At 42.6% G+C, this 15,572-nt stretch overlaps 1 protein-coding gene across 13 annotated transcripts in view; it reads left to right on the forward strand.

Annotated features, from left to right (window-relative positions):
* Nucleotides 1-15,572, forward strand: part of Mast4 (microtubule associated serine/threonine kinase family member 4) — a 656,456-nt gene that overhangs the window by 561,190 nt on the left and 79,694 nt on the right. For 9 of the 13 annotated variants that reach the window (XM_045139067.1, XM_045139073.1, XM_045139076.1 and 6 more), the window contains 3 exons: nt 2,515-2,584; nt 7,214-7,222; nt 8,782-8,860. In XM_045139067.1, coding sequence (XP_044995002.1) covers nt 2,515-2,584; nt 7,214-7,222; nt 8,782-8,860 — 158 coding nt within the window. The remainder of the gene's footprint in view (nt 1-2,514; nt 2,585-7,213; nt 7,223-8,781; nt 8,861-15,572) is intronic. The other 4 variants (XM_045139068.1, XM_045139069.1, XM_045139075.1 and 1 more) reach the window with 1 other exon arrangement.

A 15,572-nucleotide genomic window follows, 5' to 3' on the forward strand; every position in this document is an offset into this window, starting at 1 on the left:
AGCCCAGGCTGACCTAGAATCCACTCTGTAGTTGCAGGGTGGCCGTAAACACACACACACACACACACACACACACACACACACACACACACAATATTATTTACTTCACTTGCTTTGCAGGCAAGTGATCTAACCACGGAGCAATCTCTCCTGCCCACACTTTGTTAAAATATTTTAACAAGCGCTTTCCGTTGTTGTCATTGATAACATTGGAAATGGCAGGTTTAGTGTTTTCTTTATAGAGAACGCTGACTAGGAATAGGAGACTTTGTATCCTTGGTTTTATATCATTCTCACTGAAAGAGGCATCAGGAATTGTTAGAAAATCTTGGCTTCCAGTAAGCAGTTTGGTTGTGACACCTATTAATTTACTGGTAGTTTGTTCTCTGTGATGTGTGAGCAAACTGAATATTTTCCCCAAATTAAAACAAAAATCCATACAATGATTTCTGGCATTAGATCATCCCCTTCAGGTAACAAAGGTTTTTTTTTTAAAAATTTATTTATTTGATAGAGAAAGAGAAGAAGAAAGAATGGGTGCACCAGGGCCTCTAGCCACTGCAAAGGAACTCCAGACACATGTGTCACCTTGTACATCTGGCTTTATGTGGGTCCTGGGGAATCGAACCTGGATCCTCAGGCTTTGTAAGCAAGAATCTTAACCACTGGGTCATCTCTCCAGCCTGGAAACAAAGATTTTTTTTTTTTAACCACCTTGAAATTATCAAGATAGTTAAGGATCTTAGAGAGGAATGTACAAACTAAATCAGTGCTAGGAGACTATTGAAAGAAATCAAAATAACTTAATTCTGCTCTGTAGGCGAATAGCCTGGGTTCCTGAATGGCTGAGCAAATCCGTTTCTCCAGGGGCCCAAGGAACAGCAGCTGCAAAGGCATTATAAATTCCATTGTAGCAGGGGAAGATGCCTCTAGATCTTTCAATCCATAAAGAAATGGCTTCTCAGCACTTCCCCACTGAATGGCTTTGATTGTGCTGTCTGTCATAAAGTTAATAGCATCTGTTGAAAACAACACTATAAAATTTGCAACCTTAAGTTAATTGAAAAAATTTCAGTGGCGATGTAACCTGGTCCAGCAGTCCTCAAGGTAACACTAAACGTACACTTTTAATGTGTTTGTCTATTCTTTTATTTTTGTGCCCTGGGCAATAAATTGTTTACCTTGACAGCTAGGGTGCTGACTTGACCGTGGCAGCCTGTCTTCCTTCCACATGATTGCAGCGGCCACTTCACTAAGAAGCCAGCCATGTGGCCACCAGCTTGCTGTTAGGGATAATGAAACACGTCTTCCGGCTTACTTTCCAATTTTCAAGAAATCAGAGGATTTCTTTGTAACCTTTTCCTCCCCTCCTTACTGAAACCAGCCATGGTCCGAAGTGGTCCTCAGACAATTCTGCCAATCTAATTAAACATGCGGAGGGAAGCGGCGTGGTGTGGAGTGTCCTGAACTTGCCCTTGCCAGCTGCCTGCCAGGCTCTGTCAATGATCAGCGCTCGGCAGAGCGGGCTAATAGCGAAAGTAACAAGTCCCCCGGGACCTGCCCCCCTTCCACGGAGCAATCAGCGCCTCTCAGCCTTGGAAGGACTTGGGGAGACGCACGCTGCCATCTCTGCCTGGCTGTGGCTTTCCGGAGCCGCCTGGCCAGTCACATTCCAGCTGCTCAGGGGCTCGGAAATTGGGGGGGAAAATATTGACAAGGGGTAATCCTGCTGGGCCCCTGTGGTCAGGCTAAGATCTGGGAAATTTGAGAAAAAGGTTCAGATAGCTAGATTCTGCCTAGGATTTTCCAACTAGCTCTGACATTATCTATCTTTGAAAAGATGCCTGCTTGGGAATCCAGCATTCACGGTCAAGAACTCGGGCATTTTACTAAGGTTGTCTGTCTCCCACAAATGGAAAGCATCCCCCATGTTCGGCATCCATCTACCTGCCCTGCTTCTCTGAAATGTTAAAATCTGGAAGATTAAACCTAAGACACCGATCTGGCCCCTTAACTCACTGAAATAGGTTCTTAAATAACCAGAGGACCATAGGTTAGTGATCTGGGGGGGGGGGGGTTGATCATATGTCTTACCCACTTGGAAAGCTGTACTGACTGGTACACAGGTACCCTTCCCTCAAGATCCCTGTTCTAGGCAAAATGAAAACATTATTCAAGGAAATGACTTTTAAACTATTTATTTACTGGCAAGCAGTGAGAGCTAGAAGAACGACCGACAGAAAGGACGGCCACACCAGGGCCTCAGCCGCCGCAGCTGCTCTCTAGATGCGCGCTCCACTTGGTGCATCTGGCTTTACTTGGGTGCTGGGGAGTCAAACCCCGGGTCCTTCCACTTTGCAGGCAACTGCCTTCACTGCCGAGCCCTCTCTCCAGCCCTGGAACTGACGTTTTGCAGAAAGATCAGGAAACTGACGAGTGAGGGGAAGATTCTGAATGTGGATAAGGGTACAGAAACAAAAATCATGTTGCACGTTTCTGTTTTTCTCTCCACAGGAAACAGCCCTCAAGATAGTCCAAGAAATTTCTCCCCCAGTGCCTCCGCCCACTTCTCGTTTGCCCGGAGGTAAGAGCTGCTTATGAATGGAGCAAAGGTGTTGTGTGGAGAGCCCCTGGTTTCCCACCCTCCTCCACCCTCTTCCAACCTTCCTTCTTCCTTGCGAGGTCCTGCTCATTATCACACGGGGCCTTTCCCAAAACTCCTAGCCAAATTACTTTGTTAGAACCACCTACTTTAATAGTTTAAATAATGGCTTCTGCCTTGTGTTAGAATTACTGGTCCCTCTTGGTCCAGCAGTAGATGGTGAACGTCCTCTGCCTCTGTTTTCTCCCATCGGTAGAACGCGCCTTTTGCACGACTCATCCTCATTAGATTTTTATAGGATTTTCCGAAGGGGTGTTGTAGAGGCTCTCTTTATCTGTGTCCTGGCATGAATGCTTGCTGTGGTGGTTTGCTGGTGAGTTTTTGTACAAGTGGTTTTCTTGGGATTACAAGGTATGAGTTCAGAGATGCCTCCCTACTTGGGAGCATCAAGCCAGCAAGTGATTCCCTCAAGAAAAGAGCAGTGCTTGGACCACTAGGAAAGTTTCCCTTTTCTTTCTCTACCATGCTTCAAATTGGGCACAAAATGTGAAAATGCTATGCCCGTGCTCCCGGGTCACTGAGGGCAGAAGTGTTCTCAGGACGACCTGGCGAGCTGGCCGCTCAAGGCTGTGGTCCTGCGGTGGTCTTCGCCGTCTCTCCTGGGTGCTGCTTGTCAAATCAGGGTCCTTCCCGCAGTCAGATTCAGGACCTCACTCTGTCTTCACTCCTCTCTTACGTGTGCCTTCTTCTCCTCCGTCCAAGACACACACAGAGAACACAAAATGCCCCTTTAGCCAGGCCCCACAATATGCAGGATACATTTGTTTTATGGTTTGATTGATCTGTTTGCTGATTTCCACAGAGACCTAACTATATCCTGGAGCAGATTAAAGTAGCACTTAATGAACTACATAGGTATATGTGTGAGTTGCTTCTCTCAGTGCTGTGACCCAATATCTGAAAAGCAGTTTAAGGGCGGGTTAGTTGACTTTGGTTTATAGTTTGAGGGGATAAAGTCCACCATAGCAGAAAAGCCATGACAACAGGGTCCAGAAGCCCCTGGTTCCATCCAGTCCACAGTCAGAAAGCAGAGAGCAATGCTCAGCTGGTCTTCTCTTAAAAAAAAATTATGTGTATATATATATATTTGAGAGAGAGAGAGAGAGGGAGAGAGAGAGAGAATGGGTGCACTAGGGTCTCTAGCCGCTGCAAACAAACACCAGACACATGTGCCACTTTGTTCATCTGGCTTTATGTGGGTCCTGGGGAATCGAACCTGGGTCCTTAGGCTTCACAGGCAAATGCCTTAACTGCTCAGCCATCTCTCCAGCCCTAGCTTTCTCCTTTTCATTCAGTCTGAGACCCAAGCCCACAGAATGGTGCTTGCCCACATTACGATAGTCTTGCCTCAATTAACCTGGTATAAAAACTTCCTCACAGACATGGCCAGCTTTGTCTCCTCGGTGATTCTAGAACCAGTCAAGTTCACAATGGAGATCATTTGTCCCCATACATTAAAAAGTACACTTACTCTTACATACATTGCCAACTAGACAGTCTTAAAATGTGCACTCTGGTCAGCACGTGATGCATGTTAAATTACAAAATCCAGAGAGATGGATTTTCAGAATTCTGTATAATTAAGACTCCAGCAGCACTTTCAGAATACTATGCAATTAAAATTCCATTATCAATCTTAAGCCAAGCAAAAAGTGTCTGTTTCACTACTTTCCCGTCAGGTGCTCAGCGCCTGTATGTATCCCACTGTGGGGTGGACGTGAGAAGGTTAGAAGCCACCTCCAAGGAGCTTGCTGGGACTCACACTCGGATCTTCCCTAATTCCAACTTTTATTCTCTTGTTTCCTCCTCTTAAGTACTCCAACGAAAATGTAAAAATGAACTGGCCCTGCAAAGTCTGTTTGCCCAGTGAATGTAAATTCATTAAGGTGCACCATTCCAAGTGGGGAAACAATCTTATAAAAGTCGATAGACAAGTGCCCTCCACAGTCTTTAAAAAAGAGAGAAATGCATTGAATTACCTTGAGTAATAAGAAAAATTCAGATCTCATTATAGCATGCATTAAAACATGACAGAAATCATAGTCTCTTAATCCTGCCAGATTTATAAACATGAAGAGAATCTAATAATTAAGTGGATGATTGAAGGACAGATGAATCCAGTTTCTGTGGTATAAAAAAAAATACACAATTCCCCAAGTATGCTAATTCCTAACAAATAAGCCATACACTGTGACGGAAGATTATCACAGGAGACCTCTAGTTCATTTTGTGTGAACTTGCAGCTGAGAGTCCCTCCACACTCTTCAAAAAGTATTAATTTAGATGGACATGAGCGATCATCTTCTTAAATTTTTATTCAAGGAAATAGAACCTTGTGTTCCTTATGAAAATTAAAATTGGCATTTTCTATTTAACATCTGGGTCTCTTTCCCACTTTAGAGCTGATATCCAATCAAGAAACGATGATTCTTTTTTTGTGTGTGGGGTGTTCACTGCCTTCTATTTATTTGCTGTGTATTCCTGAGCCTTTAAGAAGGAATGCCAGCCAAGGATTCTCACGTTTTGTTGTTTTATAAATTTAGCCCGAGAGAGGAGATCCTGCTTTATCTTTGAAATTACTCAGGCTTATTAAGCCTCACTGACCTTACTTGTTCAATGTGATAACATTTTCCTGGCAATAGTGCTCATGGCATGACAGTACAATTATGGGCTATAAAGTGTGATCATACACACTTACCGTGTTTTCTTAGAACTGATTCAAGAGTGAACCTCTCAAGCTAATTTTTACCTACTTAGTTTTTAAAAAAGCAAACATGAGCATCCTAATACCATATTCTTTTTGAAGCAAGGACACATCTTCCCTCTGCTAAGTATAGTCCATATGATACACAAAGTCCAGGAGGCACCCAAACTGGAAATCCTTTGAACACCATTGAAATGGGACGCTGAAAAATGCTGCAGACTAACTTTCCAGACTGAGATGTTCAGCAGTGGAGCCCACAAAAAGACCTCAGGAATAAATTCCCAAATCTCAAACACCTCTAGTGCCAAGAATTTCGGGTGAGGGATATTTCTACCTGTTCAACGTACAGTGTATCCAGTGTGGATAGCGTACTGTTCCCCGCCCCCCTGGTGATAAGATGGAGGTGATAATGCCCCCCCTTTCCTAGAAGTTGGGGAGCTTGCACATCATAAATTGCTTTCATTCTCCTTTGCTGTCTAGTGCCCTTGAGTAAATGCCGTCAGCTTGTCCTGGTGGCCCAGTTGTTATCAGCCGCATGAAACCTCCACAGAAGGTTTGCCTGCTGAGTGCAGATCTGCAAGTTACTTGTTGCACGTTGGTACCCAGAGTAACATCCTATTTACTTTTTAGAATTCTTTCTGGTGTAGTTTAATTGGTCCTATCATATTGGTGTAGCTAATTTGATTCAACATTCACTACAGTGGTCAACATATCACCTGAGGTGGATGTAATTATTGAACAACTCTCTCTCTTCTTCATAAAGTTAAAATAGCCAGGGTGATCCGAGAGCTTTTCATTCCTGGCCGTGTACTGCATTCATCTCAATTTTTCTGTGTTGACTTTTTTTAATTTTTATTTTACTTATTTTATTTTATCTTTTTGGCCAATCTCTCTGTGTCCTATGTCCCCATCAGATGTTTTTCCTTCTTAATGCAACATTGAGATTTCTACCCCCAAGGAAAAGACTCTTAAAAAACAGGAAAGCCGTTGCTTTAGGAAGGAGTAGTCTTGCCTTTGGGCACCATTTTCTTGGTAGCCGTTGCACAGAAAAGAAGATATTGTTAGCAGCCTCCCATTCGGGCTTGCACGATAGCCTTCTTGGAAAAAGGGCATGTTCTCGCTCAAGTACTGTGTGCAGCCATATAGTGGCTTCTGATGTGCGGTTGTCATGGCAATGAGCACGCAATGATCCTTTCCCTCCATTTGAGTAAACAGACACAGACAACTTAGGGAACTTTATGAGACATAAATTATTTCTGGTCGATGGCTGTACAGAGTCCTGGGCATATTCTTGTTTAAACATCTTCCTAGTTGTGTGTTTCCTGGCCTAAGCAAATGCAATTTATGCTTTGGAACTAATAAGAACATATCTCCTCTCGGAATTGTTCACCCATCTGAAATACGCTTGTTGATACCTGAGGGAATGGACAGTTAATGAATCACAAGAAAACCATGGTAGCAAAATTGTGGCTCTCAGTCTTTCCGGAGACCAGTTTCAGATAATTGCTATTAAATGGACTGAGTAATTCTTTTAGAATCATATCCTGTAGAGTTCAGAATTGGAAATGGTTAAAAATCTTGGTTTGAGCATTGGTTTTAAAGACTGGCCAAATAAGGGAGGATCAACCTCTATCTATTTAACTGATAGTTGCAGCTTTCATGAGCATATTGTAATTATTTTCCTCTTAAATATTCAATATTTTCGATTGTATAAAAATGTGTTAAACAATATATCATTTAGTTTTCCCAACTCCTTTTCTCTGATATATTTATAAACATCTTATTTTGCTTCTTCTTTTCTTCTTTTTTAAATATTTGATTCAATTATACACCAATCATGGTCCCAGAAATGACAGGTAAATGTTATTAAACATCTTAACATTGTAGCAGTTCTGTGATTTTTCTCCATTTTGTCTGTGTGGACCATTTGTATTTACTGGAAGTAACATCCATGAGAGTGTATAGTACTGTTTTCCCTTGAATGTCTGGCTAAAAAGTCAGTTTTTCTTTCTTTCTTTATTTTGCATCAACATGTAATTATGGTTTCTTTCAAATTCAAGTCTAATGCTCTTGACTTAACTGACTTCAGCTTGTTGTGAGTGTGTCTCTGGCTAACCTGTCTGTCCTTGTCTTTCACTTGATATCTTAATATAATCATGGATTATGGAATTCCTATAGATGATACTGTATCTAAGAATATAATTCTGCTCTTTTTTTTGTTTTTTTTCGAGGTAGGGTCTCACTCTAGCCCAGGCTGACCTGGAATTCACTATGGAGTCTCAGGGTGGCCTCGAACTCATGGCGATCCTCCTACCTTTGCCTCCCGAGTGCCTCACCACGCCTGGCTAATTCTGCTCTTTATTCAGGGTGTTTTTCTGACTCTTTCCCCTTGGCAAGTTTGCAAGTATTTCTTTTCCCAACATTTTATGATTTCTAAGGCATGATCTTATTTGAGACGTCTAATAAAGAGCTAGGATGCCAGAAAATCTTGACGGTTTGCTCTGGGGTCCTCTGGTCCTAGAAGTAGAATTGCCTTTACTGCTACACTAACCCATCTTAGATCCTTCCAGCGACCTTGGTTTGTCCTTGGAGGCAATTCAGAAAGCCACCACCACGTCACCGTCATTGGAGGTTGGAAACCATTTTCGTTAAGGCCCGCGACAAATCAGTCTCAAGACAGGAGCAGATTTTTCTCTTCCTGATAGCTTCTGTTCGATGCTGACATGGTTTCCTTCCGCCCTTGCGGTGGCTGGCCAGGCTCGGGCCCCGTGCTCAGAAACTCTACAGGTGGCCCTGCTCCAGCATTTACACAGCCAGGCCATGCCAGAAGGCAGTAACTCTTCCCAGAGCCTGATCTTCAAGACGGTCACTTTCTTGCTGCTAATGTGATTTGCCACGTAAAGACTGTGGTAGCCAGGAGCCCCCTCCCTACTCCGTCCTTGCGTGATGGGTAGAACAGTTCCTCTGGAAATAGCCACTGGAAAGTGTCGGGGAGGGAGGCGCTGGGTCTTTCACCTGGCTCTTTCCCCTGCTGAAATCCCGACTCTTGTAAACATAGATCTGTTACCCAGTGTTTTCCCTCCCTCCTTCTGCTTGCATTCCTTTGAAACTGCTGAGTCTGACCGTTGTCATTATCCCCGGTATTCATTTTGTCAAAGTGTATTAGTGAGCAATCAATACTATGGATCAACCCATTCACGTTCTGGTGGTTGAGGTGCATCGATTCTGTTTAAATAAAAGTCAGCTTGCTGTGTAATGTTTGTTTACCCCAACCGTGGCTGAGCACTCCCATTCCCTCCCAGGCTGCATGCATGCCATTTGTTTGCCAAAACATAGTTGGTTTCCTCCAGGTTCTCTGGGGCTGCCTTGTCTTGATAACCCAGAGTTGGCCTAACTCAGCTCCCTTTGTCCACAGGACCGATGGACGTCGCTGGTCCCTGGCCTCCCTCCCCTCCTCTGGCTATGGGACGAACACCCCCAGCTCGACCGTCTCTGTAAGTGCCTGATTATTCTTCTTGTTTTTTCTGCTCCCATATAAGCAGGGAGCTAATCTTCACTGCTCTTCCCTCTGGGTGTTTCCTGGTAAGAAGATAAATTCCACACATCTACCTCTCTGTATGAGACGTGTCAAGTGACGGCTTAACAAACGTAAAAAAGGACATGCTGTCTCTGCAAGCTTCCAAACTATAGGGCATAAATTGCTTAAGGCATGGGACCACAAGATTGGAGGAGTTGGGAAACTTTCATTTTCATACCATTTGGTGTAGTTTGGTGGTTGGGGGGAGACATTGCTTTAGGTTATACCATTGATACTAGTGTTGAAAATGCCATTAAGATTCATTGCATGAACTTGATCTTTCCTCTTGGTGGATTAGGCAGAAGCTTGTTTTGTTTTATCTTCAAAGGACAAAAAGAAAAAAAAAAAAAAGAAGAAGAAAAAGGAAAATTACCTTGTATTATGGTATAAACTTTTAAAACGAGGGGAGAGGGCTGTAGGGATGGCTTAGCGGTTAAGGCATTTGCCTGCAAAGCCAAAGGACCCAGGTTCAATTCCCTAGGACCCATGTAAGCCAGATGTACAAGGGTCACATGTGTCTGGAGTTCATTTGCAGTAGCTGGAGGCTGTGCCCATTCTCTCTCTCTCTCTCTCTCTCTGTCTGCTTGCAAATAAACTAAACTTAATTTAAATTTTAAAAAGAGGGGGAGGCACTTAGTGAAAGGTACAAAAACAGAGATAGTGTGAAACCATGGAAATAAGATAGAGGAATACAAAAACTCTTGTCCCAAAAGATAATGCTTTGACTAGAGGTCTAGCCCTTACTAGATTCAGTTGGTAGATTAGATACAAGTATGCCTGGCTTAAGTTTGTGAGGTTGTGGGAAATTGTATCCATCTGCCTTTAGAAACCAGGAGGTCATTTAGACAGGCCTAGGTGGTCACAAGTATTCAGTAAATACCCAATGAGGTGGCCTGTAGCCCCTCGTATTGCCCGGGAATACGGACCTATGTCCAATCAGTTTCATCTTTATTTTGTCAAAATCTGTGGGTCACTACTTAGGTTTCTCCATCTGTCATGTTTTTTCGAAGCCCGCAGCATGGGAGCTAAGCACATAGGTGTGGAATAAGACCCCAAAAGACACTGCAGTTTGATAGATAAGGGAACTGACCTCAGCATTGCCTGGTATTATTTATTTCCCTAGAAGCTTCCGTGTAATGTGTGTTTGTTGGAGTACCTCTAAACCCAAATTGTTTGTATCTGCCTGGATCATCTTTATCGTCTCCTTGGACTAATGTAGTTCACAGAAGTTCCTCATTTCCTGTCCATTATTCCATTTTGTTGTGTGAGGTGCATTCGGGTCATTTTTTTTTTGAGAACACCCCCAACAGTCTAGAGTAGTTTCTGTGGGGCCATCAGTAATCCTAGATGGGATCAGTGGAGAAAATTGCCATTAAGTACCAGTATCTTTGGTTGCCATGACAGCAAGCCATCATTGGCCCACATCTCAGATGTTGAAAATCTGGGACCATCAGGCAAAAGTGAATGCTAAAATTAATCCAAAACAGAGTCATTTTGGAAGTTTTAAGTGCTCACCCTTTCCAAGACCCTTGGGTGTCTAACTAGAGCCAATGCACGGCAAATGGAGAACTTGGTTCTGTTGCTTTTTTATACCCATTCTCATTTAATCTTCCCTGTGCCAAACACTGAAATGCATGTCCCCTGACACAAATTTTCCAATTTTGACTATGTTACCTTGCATTGCCTTCAGTCAGGACTATGACAATTCGAAAGAGAAATGTCTCACTCTCTTTTTTAAAAAAATTTTTAATTTATTTGAGAGTGACAGACAGAGAAAGAGGCAGAGAGAGAGAACAGGTGTGCCAGGGCCTCCAGCCACTGCAAACGAACTCCAGATGCGCGCGTCCTCTTGTGTATCTGGCTAACGTGGGTCCTGGGGAATTGAGCCTTGAACCAGGGTCCTTAGGCTTCATAGGCAAGCGTTTAACCGCTAAGCCATCTCTCCAGCCCTCTTTTTTTTTTTTTTTTTTAAAGCGCGAGCAAGAGAGAAAGAATGAGAAACTATAAGGTTTACATTCTTTGTCTTTAATAAATCACATGTCATTTATAAAGGGTGAGTACACAGAATCAGACTATTGGGTATAAAGAATTTTGAAGTAATATTTGTCTAAATATTTATGAGAAGGCAGGTACTGATGTAGTGTCTGAGAAGTGCATGGGCTCCTGGGTATGCACCCTGTGATGTTGGAACCGTTGTGTTCCTCATTTTGTCAATTGACAATGACCTGAGGCATAGAATTATTTGACAGACTGATCTCCTAACCCCTTTATTTTGTCCACATAGATATAGCAAATGGTCTAGGCTTTAGTGTCACAACTTCTTTTCAGGATTCCTGTGGATAATCCACCTGACCTGGCCATCAGTTATAACAGAGGCCGTTTCCTCTGACATCCCTGTGTGTCTAAAAGCAGCAGCCCTGAGACCATTTTCACCCCAACACATATACACACACATGCTCACAGACGTTTCCACTAGTCTTTCCTCTGCACTATTTACTTATGGAACACGTTGTTATGTAGTTACCCATCTCGGTATTCCTATTTTCCCCTCAAAATGAAATTTTAGGTTTCATATTTGCTCATTTTGTCAAAAACCTTAGGAGGGGCTTGAGAGATGGCTTAGCAGTTAAGTGCTTGCCTGTGAAGCCTAAAGACCCGGGTTCAAGTCTTGATTCCCCAGGACCTACGTTAGCCAGATGCACAAGGGGGCACATGCGTCTGGAGTTCGTTTGCAGTGGCTGGAGGCCCTGGTGCACTCATTCTCTCTCTTTCTCTTTCTGTGTCTGTCATTCTCAAATAAATAAATCAACAAAATTAAAGACTCTAAAATATTTTTTTTAAAAACATAGGAATTGGGCTTGGAGATGTCACTCAGTGGTTAAAGTGCTTGACTGCAAAGCCTAAGGACCCAGGGTTCAACTCCCCAGGACCCACATAAAGCCAGATGCACAAGGTGGCACATGCATCTGGAATTTGTTTGCAGTGGCGAGAGTCCATGGTTATGCCCATTTAGTCTCAGTCTTTCTGTATTTCTGTTTGCAAATAAAAGATTTAAAAAAAAAATAGGAATTACTGAATCTGTCGGCTGTGGCCCCGTCACGCAGGTCAGCTACTGCTTGAAGATGGTGAATGGACGGGACAAGCCAGAGCCACCACCTTGCCTGTGTCTCGGGCTCTCTGCATTTTTGTCCTTTAAATATTTAGGCTATATTTTATGGAAAGAAAGTTAGTCGGAATTTAAGTTTCCTACTTGTAATCAGATTAATCTTAAAATTTCATTAACTATGAGCCATTTAGCCAACCAATAATTTTATTTTTTTGAAGAAAAATATAGAACAAGATAATAAAAAGTTTTAAGCACTCTGAACGTGTAGTTTAAAAGTTACAGATAATTGTGTTGTTAGCTGAGCTCATGATAAACTGTAAACAGTATTATATTTTTATCTTTTGGCTATCACAGGAACTGCAGAATTACCAAATGTTAAAATTGCTGTATTCTGAAATTGGAAAGATTTTGTCATATGAAGTTAATCATTCTCTCCCAGAGACTATTTAGTATTGTAAGTTCTTTCCGTGTCAAATTTTATAGTTAAAAATAAATTTGTAGCACTTTTCCTAGATAATATTCAGTGCATAATTTTTAATTTTGAAGTAAGCAATATGGAATTGCATTAGTAGGGAGAAGTTCTCTATCTATTTCTCACCAGATAAATTATTTTCTATTGAGGGAAAGACTGAAAAAAAAAAGATGTAAATGCCCATGAACATGAGGTATAGCTATTAAATCATATTACTTTTAATAAACAACAAGTACAGTCTTACACATGCACACGAACGCTATCCTTTGCAAATGGCTATCTGGAGAGACTAAATGTTCATTTGAACAAAGCCATTATACTCGGAATATGTATTTGGAGCTCTGCTTGCTTGGAGAACGAGCATCGGAGGTTTGGGCGTAAATCTTCATCCGCCGCAAGTGGATTTGATGTATGTGGCAATCAGAAGTCACACGCCAACTCACTGGATAGTGGGACTCACTCGCACCACGCTTGGATGAATATGAATGAGACTGAGTTTATTGGAAAACTTTCCAAGCCGAAGTTGTAAGTTTCTTCTAAAATTTCTACTCCAGGGATGGTTTGATCAGCAGAGGCATCTTTGCGGTAAACACCTGAAAACCAGGTGTGCTGGACATGGACTTGTAATCCCATATGCTTGTAAACCTGACAACGAGGCAGTATAACAAAACACACACACACACACACACACACACACACAATGTGGTTTTAGAGCACATGTCTTGCACTGGTCTTCAGATGTTCTAACAGCTTTCTTAACTGGTACTTACATTTCTGAGTTTATTTAAAAAAAAACATTTTATTTATTTACTTATTTTGAGAGAAAGAGGCAGAGGGGGGTTGGTTGAGAACGGGCTCACACAGCAGAGCCCCCAGCCACTGCAAACAGGCTACAGACGCATGCGCCACCTTGTGCATCTGGCTTATGTGGGTCCTGGGGAATCGAACCTGGGTCCTTAGGTTTACATGCAAATGTCTTAACTGCTAAAGCCATCTCTTCAGTCGACCACTTCTAAGTTTTGATTTCTTTCTTTTTTGTTCGTTTGTTTGGTTTTGGTTTTTGGTTTTTCAGGATAGGGCCTTGCTCTAGCCCAGGGTGACCTGGACTTCACTGTGTAATCCCAAGCTGGCCTCAAGCTCACAGGGATCCTCCTGCCTCTGCCTCCCGAGTGCTAGGACTGAAGGCCAATGATGCCACATCCGGCTCTGGGACTTTATGTTTATTTCTGCTGAAAGTCGACTTGCACTCCTCTGCTGCCCAACGTGCCTCACTTTCGGGGGACCACTTCTTCTGAGTCAGCTCCAGCCTTAACTTTGCCAGCTTTCAGTTGCCCTCCGATCATCCTGATGTCATTTGGGTTCAGCTAATTTCTGTTTACACCTTGCCTTCCCTCTCCTCTCACACATCAAGAGGCCCTCTTCCCAGACACACTTGTACCCCTTAATTTCTCTGAGGCAGTGTAGGAAATGACATTCTTAACACTACCATGGCTCAGCTTATCCTGTTACCAATCCTAACACAGACACATCGCCTATGGCATTATCCATAATGCACACGTTACAATATAATTTTCCTGAGGTTTAACTGAGGTCAGTCTGCAGTCCCACCACCCTGTGATCGCAGATGCTGAGGGTTAGGCTGATTTGTACTGGGATATGAAACTTAACTGAGGTCCACATTTTGTTAGATTTGCCATAAGCCATTCAAATAAAAACAGATTTAATGGCTGGAGAAATGGTTTAGCGGTTAAGGCATCTGCCTGTGAAGCCTAAGGATCCGGGTTCTGTTCCCCAGTACCCACGTAAGCCAGATGCACAAGGGGGCGCATGGGTCTGGAGTTCATAAGCCGTGGCTGGAGGCCCTGGTGTGCCCATTTTCTCTTTCTCTCTACCTCTTCCTCTCTCTCTCAAATAAATAAAGAAATAAAATATTTTTAAAAATAGATCTTATTATGTTTTATAAAGTATTAAAAGATGCCACTGAAGGTTTGGAGAGATGGATTAGCAGTTAAAGCACTTGTGTGTGGACCTACGACTTGAGGTTCGACTCCCCAGAACCCACACGAGTGAGATGCACCTGTTGGCACTTGCACCTGGCATTTGCTTGCAGTGGCAAGAGGCCCTGGCGTGCCCGCTCTCCCTCCCCCAATAAATAAAAAAAAAAAATACAATAAAAGGGCTGGAGAGATGGCTTAGTGGTTAAGGCACTTGCCTGTGAAGCCTAGGGACTCATGTTCAATATCCAGGTCCCACATAGCCAGACTCAGTGACACAAGTGTGCAATGTCTCACATACATCACAAGAGGGTGTGTGCATCTGAAGTTCATTTGCAGCAGGCTGAAGGTCCTGGTGTGCCCATTCTCTCTCTCTTTCTCACTAAAATAAAAATAAAAATCATATATGTATGTGTGTGTGTGTGTATATATGTGTCTGTGTATATGTGTATATATATATATATATATAAATATATGTATGTATGTATATGTATATATGTGTATGTATATGTATGTATGTGTATGTATGTAAAATTTTAAATGGAACTGAAGCTGGGTATGATAACGCATGCCTTTAATCCCAGCACTTGGGAGACAGAGGTAGGAGGATTGCACTGAGTTTGAGGCTAGCCTGAGACTACCTAGTTAATTCCAGGTCAGCCTGGGATAGAGTGAGACCCTACCTCAAAAAAAAAAAAAAAAATGCCACGGAAGATCTGTCCTTTTTTATTTTCTCCTTCCCTCCCCAGAGGACCCTGCTCTGAAGTGTTTGATATTAGTTCCACACTAATATCACTGGTCTGTAATGATTCATGGGAAACTCTTGAGCTTGGTGTGTTGTGGAATTAACTTTTACTTTTGGCAAGGTAACAGGATCTCTGTAATGTACACAATAGCCCAGCAACTCATAATCAAGAAATAGCATTTCTATAGTAACCTGAACCAACATTCACACTGTGAGTGGATTAAATGAATATTTTAAATAACTTCCCATCACTTCAGTTGAGGCTTTGCCTCCCAAGTGATTTTTCTAAACTTACGGACAGGATAGGGAGGG

The sequence above is a fragment of the Jaculus jaculus genome, chromosome 20 (assembly GCF_020740685.1).
Source record: "Jaculus jaculus isolate mJacJac1 chromosome 20, mJacJac1.mat.Y.cur, whole genome shotgun sequence".
In the NCBI taxonomy this organism is placed as follows: domain Eukaryota; kingdom Metazoa; phylum Chordata; class Mammalia; order Rodentia; family Dipodidae; genus Jaculus; species Jaculus jaculus.